This window comes from Polistes dominula, unplaced genomic scaffold (genome assembly GCF_049000335.1).
Source record: "Polistes dominula isolate Pdom_NZ unplaced genomic scaffold, Pdom_raw_medaka contig_49, whole genome shotgun sequence".
In the NCBI taxonomy this organism is placed as follows: Eukaryota; Metazoa; Arthropoda; class Insecta; order Hymenoptera; family Vespidae; genus Polistes; species Polistes dominula.
Window position 1 is genome coordinate 2,170,439 of NW_028300914.1, and position 11,478 is coordinate 2,181,916.

General features: G+C 28.5%; 4 protein-coding genes across 4 annotated transcripts; 3 read left to right on the forward strand and 1 right to left on the reverse strand.

Annotated features, from left to right (window-relative positions):
• Nucleotides 1-1,192: 1,192 nt before the first annotated feature.
• On the forward strand, nucleotides 1,193-6,472 carry TAF1B (TATA box-binding protein-associated factor RNA polymerase I subunit B). Its single transcript, XM_015321919.2, is given in 11 exon segments — nucleotides 1,193-1,303; nucleotides 1,383-1,470; nucleotides 1,589-1,756; nucleotides 1,759-1,792; nucleotides 1,869-2,031; nucleotides 2,123-2,241; nucleotides 2,318-2,533; nucleotides 2,624-2,853; nucleotides 2,933-3,125; nucleotides 4,629-5,072; nucleotides 5,162-6,472. Coding segments are annotated over 11 exon segments (2,994 nt in total). The 5' UTR covers nucleotides 1,193-1,195; the 3' UTR covers nucleotides 6,393-6,472.
• On the forward strand, nucleotides 3,136-4,055 carry LOC149033304 (isoaspartyl peptidase/L-asparaginase). The gene is made up of 2 exons (XM_089179873.1): nucleotides 3,136-3,620; nucleotides 3,698-4,055. Exons 1-2 carry the CDS (start codon nucleotides 3,278-3,280, stop codon nucleotides 4,027-4,029), a joined length of 675 nt encoding a protein of 224 aa, XP_089035999.1. The 5' UTR covers nucleotides 3,136-3,277; the 3' UTR covers nucleotides 4,030-4,055.
• Nucleotides 6,473-6,619: 147 nt separating the features above from the next.
• Nucleotides 6,620-9,559, forward strand: abs (ATP-dependent RNA helicase abstrakt). The gene is made up of 10 exons (XM_015321859.2): nucleotides 6,620-6,906; nucleotides 7,000-7,276; nucleotides 7,358-7,703; nucleotides 7,783-7,916; nucleotides 7,991-8,147; nucleotides 8,217-8,379; nucleotides 8,463-8,763; nucleotides 8,852-9,001; nucleotides 9,103-9,285; nucleotides 9,365-9,559. The coding sequence occupies exons 1-10, from the start codon at nucleotides 6,871-6,873 to the stop codon at nucleotides 9,499-9,501; spliced, it is 1,884 nt and encodes a 627-aa protein (XP_015177345.1). The 5' UTR covers nucleotides 6,620-6,870; the 3' UTR covers nucleotides 9,502-9,559.
• Nucleotides 9,560-9,702: 143 nt separating this feature from the next.
• Nucleotides 9,703-11,447, reverse strand: Naam (Nicotinamide amidase). Its single transcript, XM_089179869.1, has 3 exons — nucleotides 11,074-11,447; nucleotides 10,356-10,600; nucleotides 9,703-10,276 (listed from the first exon to the last, which is right to left on the reverse strand). Exons 1-3 carry the CDS (start codon nucleotides 11,266-11,268, stop codon nucleotides 9,709-9,711), a joined length of 1,008 nt encoding a protein of 335 aa, XP_089035995.1. The 5' UTR covers nucleotides 11,269-11,447; the 3' UTR covers nucleotides 9,703-9,708.
• Between the last annotated feature and the right edge of the window lie 31 nt (nucleotides 11,448-11,478).

Below are 11,478 nucleotides of genomic sequence, written 5' to 3' on the forward strand. Positions count from 1 at the left end.
GCCCCGAGTGTCCTGTCTGCCGATAACGAAGGGATCGTGCGCATGAACCATTCGCACACATAAGCACATTCTTTTATATGTGTAATACCTAACCTAACCTGATTATGAGTATATACTCGAGACTGTAAGAGAACCGGCTTGTAATCCTTCCATAAGCTTTATTATTCCCACTATCGTTTCTTGACCCTCTTTTTTTTTAATTAATTAATTACGTTCGAATATATGATCGGAAATAAATAAATAAATATACCTTTCTCATCGTGTATTATCACTTGTCATCGAGAGCTATTTTTATTTATTTATATTCTTATACCGGCGAAAGTGTATCGAGAAACAGTAAAAGTGGGGAGAACCAAAAAAAAAACCGGTGAATAAAATGACCATGCATTTGTCTTAATTATATTCTTTATGTATACCTTTATGAATAATTATATGCAGGTTTATGCGTGAAACTGGACTTTATGTGTAAGTAACTTTTTAATGGATGCATTTATTTTTATTAATATTAACATCTTTTAAAAAGTATTATGAGAGGACACTTGTGTGTGTGTGTGGATTTTCGAGATATCTAGATTATCTACTACGGATCAGTGATACCAGGACGTGAGATTTTCTCCCACGTGGGAATCTTCGTGCGCATGCGCATACTGCCGTCATAGCTCGACAGTGGTTGTTTCCATAGACGTATCTATGTGCAATAGAAGGTACGCGTAAGAGGTCCTTCTCTATCGTTTCCCGCGTTTTTCGTTAAAGTAAAGTGAGTCGCGTAATGTTATATAATATATTGAATTGTAGTGCAGAAACCAGAAGATAGATTACTAGCAGCCTAGTTCGAGTGTAAAAAATATATATTCATTTATTTCCATGTAAATATGTTATTTCTTTTAAAAATGTCTTCTTCCTGTAATTTCTACTGTATTTCAATTGTCACGGAGGTCTAACGATACCCCATATTTGAGTGAAGTAAATACCTTACTGAAAATTAGGAATTGCGCATGCGTGTTACGAATGCATTACGAACGTGACCGTAGCACACTCTAGTAGCGAAACCTATAAACGATTTCATTTGTTCATAAGAAATGTATTGTTACGCCTACAATAAAAAGAGTGGGGATTGCTAAGGCGGGATCTAAAGTGTCATAAGTTGGTTACCACGTGTACTGTATACTGTGTTTATCTAAAATAAAGAGTTGCAATGGAAGAAAATGTCAAAGTAAATTCAATATGCCGAATTTGCGGGTGTACAAATTTCTTCAAAGATGCTGGTTTTTATTACTGTGAAAACTGTCAAACACGAAATGAGGTATATATAAAAATAAATTTATACAAAGCTATTTAAAGGTTAAGATGCAACGTTATATTTTATCGTGTTATTTTTTCAGGAAATAAGAGAAGAAATATTTGATATGCGTGTAGATCCAAGTACAAAACTGCGAAAGATTAAAATCAAGCATGCAGATCGAAAACATAGTTAATATATATTTTATATCTAATTTTACTTTATTTTATTTGCTAAGAATATTTATTGAAATTATTTTATATAATATTAATGAAACATATATAAAAATAAATTTAAATGACTATACAGATGAAACTCAGGGTTGGACAACGTGGGAAATATATAATTTTGCTTTAATTGGACTAACCGAAGAAATGATTGAACTTGGTGCTTCGCCAGATATCAAATTTACAGTATTACAATTATGGTCAACTTACTTAAGTAAACTTGAAGTGGCATTTACTTCAATAAGCAAAAGTCCTTACCAAGGCTTTCTAAACAGTATCATAAAAAGTTGGTTTATAGTGCAATGACCATATTATGATATGTGTTGAAAAATTCTTTTACATTTATGATTATTTCATTTCAGTGATGCAGAAATAATTTATGGTAAAGTTAAATCAAAAAAGAAGATTATTAAACGGAATAAATTACATACAAATAGTACAAATCAATCTGTGGTTTCTGGTAGTACTAGTGCTTACTCAGCTAGTACACCTGGTGGTGGTTCACAAGGATTTCACAGAAATAAAGTATCGTATTGTATTTTATAATTATTTCCTTTAAAAATAGATTAATGAAATTATATTAGAATAATGTTATTCTTATAATTGATTTTAACAGAAACTCTTGATAAATTCAGATTATGAGAAATACCTGAAATCCCAGACAAATTCTGATGCTGTTAGTGCAATTAGTGGATACAGTACTAATACAGTAAAATCATTCGATAAAGAAGAAAGGTATGTTATATTTCGAACTATAATATAAAATCTGCATTTATTCTAAAATATTTATTAATGAATATTTTTTATATAGAATATCCTTTAACAAATTTGCAAAAGAAGAAAAGAAAAAGATAACAAAATTATCTAAAAATGTTTCATATATTAAAAGAGTTAAATACAGAGAAAAACATACTACTTCTCAATATAAAACAGGTCCATATGTAATTACGGGAATTAAACTATGGGCTATTATTTATCTAGCTATGAGAATTCATAAAGAACCTATACAATTAGGTGATATGTTAAGGTACGTTATTATATTTCTACATTTTATTTAATTTTAAAATAAATCTTGTTTATATTAATTATTGTATACATTTATAATGTTATATACTAGGTTTGCTAGAGAGGGTCATATGTCTTATTATAAATTAGATCATTTAATTCCGTCCGAGGTGAAACTATCTCAAAATGATGTGAATTTTTTAACACAAAATACAGAGATAACTCATAAAGGTATCAGAAAGATAGCTGCAAGGATGGCAAAATTTATTGGAATTAGGAAATTGAGTTCTCCAAACCTTTTACCATTAATCAGTCGTTATTGTCAGGAACTAGCATTACCAAGTATGAATATTTTTTTTACATATAAATATTTAAAAAAAAAATGTACTATTATCAGTTATTCATTACTAAACTATTTTAGGAGGTATATTACTGTATGCTGAAAGATTTATTGCTCTCTCACCTCCAACAATGATTTTTGATTTTAAAAAGGCAGATATTCCTAACTATGAAGCACGTGCTATGGCATTCATTATAGTGGTATTAAAAATTTTATTTGGATTGGATGGTATAACAGAGTATACCATTAGTAAGATTGCAGAACATATTAATATGTAAGTTACATATTAAAATTATTTATTAATATTATTTCAGCCTTCAATTTTTTTATTTGAAAAGAAAAATGACAGTTTAATTAAGTAGGTTAAATATTCATTTATATTTGTATCAAATTCTATGTGAAAATACTGCTCTAAAATTATTGATTATGTATATAAAAAGAAATTATTCTAAAAGAAATAATAGCTTTAAGAAAAAAAATGAAATAGATGAATCATTCTCAAATGTAATATGTAATAAATGGGAAGAGAATAAGTGCATTTGTCCAAAGGATATAAATTCACCATGTATAATTGTACATGGTGGTATAGGAGACTGCAAAGATTTTATGGTAATTGAAAAGATAACAGCTTGTCAAAAAGCTGCATCTAAAGGATATAAAAAATTAACAAATGGAGGAAATTCTATAGAAGCTGTAGAAGCAGCTTTATGGTGGTTGGAATGTGATGAATTCTTTAATTGTGGTTATGGATCTGTATTGAATGAAATAGGTAGAAATATGTACCTATTGTTTAAAAAATATACATAAATTTAAATAATAACACATATATGTATATATTAAATATAGGACAAGTAGAAATGGATGCAGGTATTATGGATGGAGATAAATTTGAATGTGGCTCAGTAGCAGCAGTTTCAGATATAGAACATCCTATATCACTTGCTAAATATGTTTTGGAGAATCTCCCAAATAATATAATTGTTGGAGATAGTGCCAAACAATTGGCACAATTTGCTAATATAAATTTATTATCACATGGTAATATGGTTGCACCAACAGCATATCTTGCTTATAAATTAAGTGAAACAGGAAATTCTGTAGCTGATTATAATATTGAAGATTTAGAAAATATTGAAGCATTGCAAAGTAATGAAATAACCAACCAATCTTACAATTGATGATCACAATTATTATTTTAACACTAACTGTCTGTAGGTAGCGTGGGAACTGTTGGCTGTGTGGCATGGGATGGTTATAGTATTGCTGCAGGAACAACAACGGGTGGCTTGAATAGAAAAATGGTTGGAAGAGTGGGAGATTCTCCATTATTGGGATGTGGAACTTATGCTGATAAAAATGTAGGATGTTCTTTAACGGGTCATGGAGAATCTATAATAAAGCTTGGAATGGCTCGACGTATTGCAGATGATATTAATCAAGGTTACGATCCAAGAACTGCATTACAGAGAAATCTTGATTACATGTTGATTAAATTGACGAAAAATAGCGGTGGTATTGTACTTAAAAAAGATGGATCTTGGGATATATATTTTACTTATAAAAGAATGCCATATGCTGTTATTAAAAATAATCAGATGATATTTGGAGCGGATTTAAATGAACGAAAAATAGATGTTTATAAAGATCTCGATGAAAATGATTTTTGTTAATATGAATATTCTTTAGTAATAATTTTTTTGATAATACTGTTATTTGTTTTTTTTTTGGATTTCTTAGAATATGTCATTTTTATATGTTTCTTTTATTTCTGTTTCAGTGTTGGCAACAAACATAATGTACTTGATAAAAAATTATTCAGTTTTTACGAATGGCAAAGATATATCGAATGCAGAAAAAATATTTTGGTTAATAAACATTATCCAACAAAATTGAAATACAATCCAACATTACCGTTGAGCAATAATATGTATCTGAATTTTATGGATTTTATTAATTCAAAAAAAGAAAGAGAAAATCCAGAAATTATTAATTATAAACATCTCCTTCCACGAGATCTTTCTGATGCTATGAAGCGGTGTTTTGAAAAGTTAAATCAAAATAATAAACCAGAATCAGATGATGTAATATTATTTTATCCATCATTGACGCCTTTTTATTCTTATCTTCAACAACTGTGGGAAAATTCGTCCAACGATATTCCTGATATTTTAAGATCTGACTTTTATGAAACCAAAGTTGGATATATGACACATATCAAAGAGTGAGTAAATTTGAATATTTATTTATCAATGTTTATGGTAACAGTATTTATATCCATTAGTTGATTTATTATATTTTTTATTTTTATAGTTTTCAGCAACTTGCTACACAATGTAACATAAATCTGAAAATTATAAACTCTAGATCACATTTTATCAATAAAATTGTACCTTACTTTGAACGATATAAGATGGAAGAAGTGGCAAAACTTAAAGAAGATGTTAAAGTATGTGATATTAACGAGTCAGAAGAAGAGGATATAAAAAAAATAGAAAATTTTGTTACTTTTGTAGATAAAAATACACCTTGCTATACTAGAATTGATGATACAAAATTACAGTATTTTGATGACGTACGAAATTTATTAAAAATGAATACAAATGTTATTCATAACGATCATAAAGATTTTATATTTGAAGATGTATTACCAAATGGTAAATTATTAATACCTCAAGAAAATAATTCTACATCGGATGATGATGATAATGTAACACTTTTTAATGACACAATTAAACCAAATTCTGATATAACTGATATAAATTTTTATCAGAAATATAATATCGAATTATCAAAATATGAGCATGAGTCAATACTTAAGCCACAATATGTGGAAAGTATTGAAGATTTTATGAAACGTAAAATGCATAGATATCGTAATGCGAAAGGACAATTCATGAAAGCTTCAGAAGCACAAGAAATTATGAATAATCTTATGAAACCTAATGTAATAGATAATCTTAATTTTTATGATTTACATAATTTTACTGGAATAAATTTGAATGATGATGATGATGATGATTTGAGTTTATTGAATATTGGTGAAATGAATTTACCCGAAATGCCATGTGATATACCAATAAAAGAAGAACAAGTATTTAATGAAGAATATAATTTTAAAAGCGATTTAAATAATGAGAATAATTATTTCAATTTATCTGACATATCCATATTAAATGATGATACCATTTTGGATGAAAAACTGGATATAAATGAGACAAAATGTATTTTAAACAATGACATAGATTCTAAGGAACAGGAATCTAAAAATATGAAATTTTTTCGTCCCTGTGAAGATTATTGGATGTATCATTGTATATTCAGTCGTGTAAAAGCAAAAAATTTTGAATTATTTGAAAAAGTTTTACCAAGAAGTTTTCGTTGGTTGTTAAATGAATGTGCAAATATTTTAGAAATGACTACGGAAGAGTTGTATGAAGAAATTTGTACGATAGAAAATTTTTACTCGCAAATTTTAAATCCTAATAATGTATTTGATCATTCTACAAGAATACATCGTAGTATTATCATTAATAAATGGTAAAAAATTATTGTATAGTCTAAGAAACTTTATATAAAAATGTAATTTATGTATGTAGCTGCAAATGATATTAAAAAAAACAATAGATTTTATAAAATATCTAATTAGTTCGTAACTATTTAATTATTAATTATTTTCTATTCAATATTTTCTATTGACTACAAATGTTTCAAATTTCGAGCCGAGCTGTGACGTCAGTATGCGCATGCGCACAAAGACTCCCACGTGAGAGAAAATCGCACGTCCTTACATCACTGAGTTGTGCATCAATGTTTTGGATTGGCATCACATAACCTAACATATATTGTCAATATTTAATTAATTAAGTATTGTATTCTAACGTATTATTTACTTTTAATAATAATATAATTTATTAAAATACAGTTTTGTTAACCTAATTATAATGTGTCAGTACTTTATAACAAAGTAGTATTGTTTTATTAAATAATAATTATTTAATGGTGATTTGTGAATAATCATTATGAGTCAGGTTGATAACAGTGAACCTCCTAGAAAGGTAAATAAATTTGGTTACATTTATTATTTTATTATTTAATTGTATGCAAGTAAGTATATATATAAATAATGTAATATTGAATAATATGTTTAGAGATACAGAAGAGATGATGAAGAAGAAAAAAATACTTTCTCTGACACCGATGATGATTATGTACCATATATACCTATTAAAGAACGAAAAAAACAACAGCTTATTAAACTTGGTAAAATCAATCAGTTGAAAGAAGAAAGTGCAAATGGTGGTATTGGAAAGAGTAGCAGTGAAAATGAAAAAGATGATGCAGATGATGACAACGGTCAAGTTTGGGGCCGTAAATCTAATATTTCTCTTTTGGATCAACATACAGAATTAAAAAAATTAGCAGAAGGTAACTCATGTTCAAAAATAAATGTAAAATGACCATTGAATAAAATAATTAAATTATTATATGTTATATTATAATATACAGCTAAGAAAGAGAGTGCTATGGAAAAACAATTAAAGGAAGAAGAAAAAATTTTGGAAAGTGTAGCTGAAAATAAAGCTTTAATGGGTGTTGCTGAATTGGCAAAAGGTATTCAATATGAAGATCCAATTAAAACTAGTTGGACACCTCCAAAATTAGTACTTCATCTTGGAGAAGCAAGGCATGAAAGAGTTAGAAAAAAATTAAGAATTTTGGTAGAAGGAGATGACGTACCTCCTCCATTAAAAAGCTTTAAAGAAATGAAATTTCACAGAGGTATCTTGAATGGTTTAGAACAGAAAGGAATTACTAAGCCTACCCCAATACAAGTACAAGGAATACCTACTGTGTCAGTAATAAACTTAACCTATTTTTATTGATTTTAATCTTTAATATCGTTGCATAATTAATTCATAATTTTTTAACAGGCTTTCTGGTCGTGATATGATTGGTATAGCTTTTACAGGAAGTGGTAAAACATTGGTATTTGTTTTACCCATTATAATGTTTTGTTTAGAACAAGAAGTGGGAATGCCTTTTATACGAAACGAAGGACCCTATGGTAATTACTTAGATAATTAATATAGCAATATATTAATTAAAGTATCATTTTATAATGTTATTCCTTTCTTATAGGTCTCATAATTTGTCCATCACGAGAATTAGCAAAACAAACTTATGACATTATTCGACATTACACGAATAGTTTAAGACAAGCTGGTTGTCCTGATATACGTAGTTGTTTAGCAATTGGTGGAGTACCTGTATCTGAATCTTTGGAAGTTATTAATAAGTATGTAAGATACAATTATCTTAACTATTAACATGTACTTAATTACTAATGATAATTTAATATCTGCAGAGGTGTACATATAATGGTAGCTACTCCAGGACGTCTTATGGATATGCTTGACAAAAAAATGGTTAAATTAAGTGTATGCAGATATTTATGTATGGATGAAGCAGATCGTATGATAGACATGGGTTTTGAAGAGGACGTGAGGACAATTTTTTCATTCTTCAGAGTATGTATAATAAATTAATTTTAAAGTATAAATTATTACTAAGATTTTAACGTGAAAATGAACAATATTTGTATTCTATATAGGGCCAAAGACAGACCTTACTGTTCTCTGCAACTATGCCAAAAAAGATTCAAAATTTTGCACGTTCAGCTTTAGTCAAACCTGTAACAATAAATGTTGGTCGTGCAGGTGCTGCTTCAATGAATGTTATACAAGAAGTAGAATATGTAAAACAAGAGGCAAAGATAGTATACCTTTTGGAATGTCTTCAAAAAACTCCACCACCTGTACTTATATTTGCTGAAAAGAAACAAGATGTCGATGCTATTCATGAGTATTTACTTTTAAAAGGTGTAGAAGCTGTAGCAATACATGGAGGAAAAGGTAATAATAATATTTAATTAAACATCATGTCATAATAATTGGCAAATATTTTACAAAATTCTTCACTTGTAGGATTTTTCAATTTCAGATCAAGAAGAGAGATCACGTTCGGTTGAAGCATTTCGTGCTGGTAGAAAAGATGTATTAGTTGCGACAGACGTTGCTTCTAAAGGTCTTGATTTTGCAGATGTACAGCACGTTATAAATTATGATATGCCAGATGACGTAGAAAATTATGGTAATATGAATTATCCAATTATTAATACATTTTTCAAAATAATATTATATATATCTTCTCACGTGAGCATGCAATTAAGGAAATAATTTGTTATGTTTCAGTACATCGAATTGGAAGAACTGGAAGATCAGGGAGAACTGGAATAGCAACAACGTTTATTAATAAAGCAAATGATGAATCTGTCTTGCTTGATCTTAAACATTTATTAATGGAAGCCAAACAAAAAGTTCCACCATTTCTACTTGAACTTTGTTCTGAAAATGAGAAATATCTTAATTTGGGAGGTAAAATAATATCTACAAATTTGATTAATTATTCATTATTTACTTCAATAGAAATCTATATTTTTATTTAATTTTATAGATGAACGTGGTTGCAGTTATTGTGGTGGTCTTGGACATAGAATTACTGAATGTCCTAAACTGGAAGCTATTCAAAATAAACAAGCATCAAATATTGGCCGACGTGACTATTTGGCCAGTAATGCAGCTGATTATTAATATATATATTCTTCTCTTTTTATAGTTTATAATAAATATAGTATTTTTTATTATTTTATATTATATCTATCTATCTTTCAATTTTCAATAATAGTCTACTAAGTCTTTATACATATCAATGTACAATTATTATGTACATATATATCTCTCTCTATATATATATTTATACACTCTTTCTATCTAATTTATTTTTACAGTAGAAGCAAGCTATTTGTCAACATCATTTAAAATATTTAATTTCTGTTTAATTTCCAGAGCAAGTTTATATCCAAGTTCTGGTCTTCTGTCTCTTCCTTCGACCATAGCTTTGACTTGACTTGAATTTACTATTACTCCATGATTAGCTATTACATTTGATTTTGTTTTTTCAATATCCACTAAATCAACTCCACGACTGCAATCATCAATAAGAATAGTACGATAACCACTTGTCATTGCATCAACAGCAGTAGCACCTACACATACATCATATGCCAATCCACAAATATATATATCTGTAGTTCCTATCTCTTGTAATTGAGAAGCTAATGTCGTTTCTGTTAATTTTTTATTATCCCAAAATACGGAATATGAATCTACTTCTGAATTAGTTCCCTTGTAAATTTTTATAGCATCTTTAACAATTTTTAAATCTTTATGAAGTTCAGCACCCCATGAATCCTGAACACAATGACGGGGCCATAACCTTTGCTTTATTGTAGGTGGTCCTTTAAATGTTACAGTGTCATATACTTTGATCATTTCCTTAGTTATACCATTGCTTTCATCAATTTCCCTATAGAGAATAAATAATGTTACATATATGAAGAATTTTGATTAAAATAATATATTAAAAAGTCTTATTAAAATGATACCTAAGAGGTAAATTATCAATGAAGGATACATGATCTACAGGATGCCAATCAAGCGAATAAAATACAGCATCAAATTGTACTGCATCCAATAGACGATTAATAGGTTCAACTACTTCTAAACCGTCATGTTGTGCAGCACAATGTTTAATGTTTAAAGATCCTGATATAAAGTCATTCTGTACATCCACAATAAGGAAAGCATTTTTTGGACGCGTGCAAACTTTAATCCAAAGATTCCAGCATATCTAAATACATTATAATAAATTATTAAAATACTTTTTACTTACTTATGCATTTAGGTTCACCATGCTGGTGATTCGTCAGCTCTTGCCGCATAAATAACTCTGAATGTATAATAGTAGCAGAAAAGTGAATAAGAAAACATTTGCATGACAAATTTATGACTACAATATGACATTATGATTTGGTCATTATCAGGTTTTGAATTTAGTGCTGCACATTACTGAATTCGTCTTATCAGCCATTGTATAAAATGCAATAAATCCAATGACATTGCATTTAAAAGAAGAAACAAAGTTCATCAATAAATATCAAAAATGATCCATACTAATGACGTACATACTAACGTCATATTGTAGCCCTGAACATTTAATGCAACTTTTTCCTTATTCACTTTTCTACTACTATGATACTTTCGGAGCTATTTAAGTGGCAAGAGTTGACGAATCACCCTGTATATAAACATATTTATACACACTTCAAATTCTTCTTTATCTATCATTCCATCATGATTTAGATCAAAGATAGAATATATTTCTTGTAATTGTTTTTCTTCAAGCGTATAAATATTTCCAAGATTATTACGAAATAGTGCACAGCATATAAGTTTAAATTCTGGCAGAGATAGAAATCCATCTTCATCCTTGTCAAAGGCAGTAAAGCATGCATCCATGTTTGTCCACTTTGGCTACTCGTTTCCAAGTGTATTTGTTTAATCAATACTTTAGCTATTTCTATGCAAACACCTTATAAAGGGCTATTTAACTAAAGTATAGTTATTAATGAAATACTGCAGTATTGTATATATATACATTCTTTTACTAGTAATATAGGAAAACTATTATTGATTACTATTGTCTTCACTTTGTAAAGTAGTTACAAT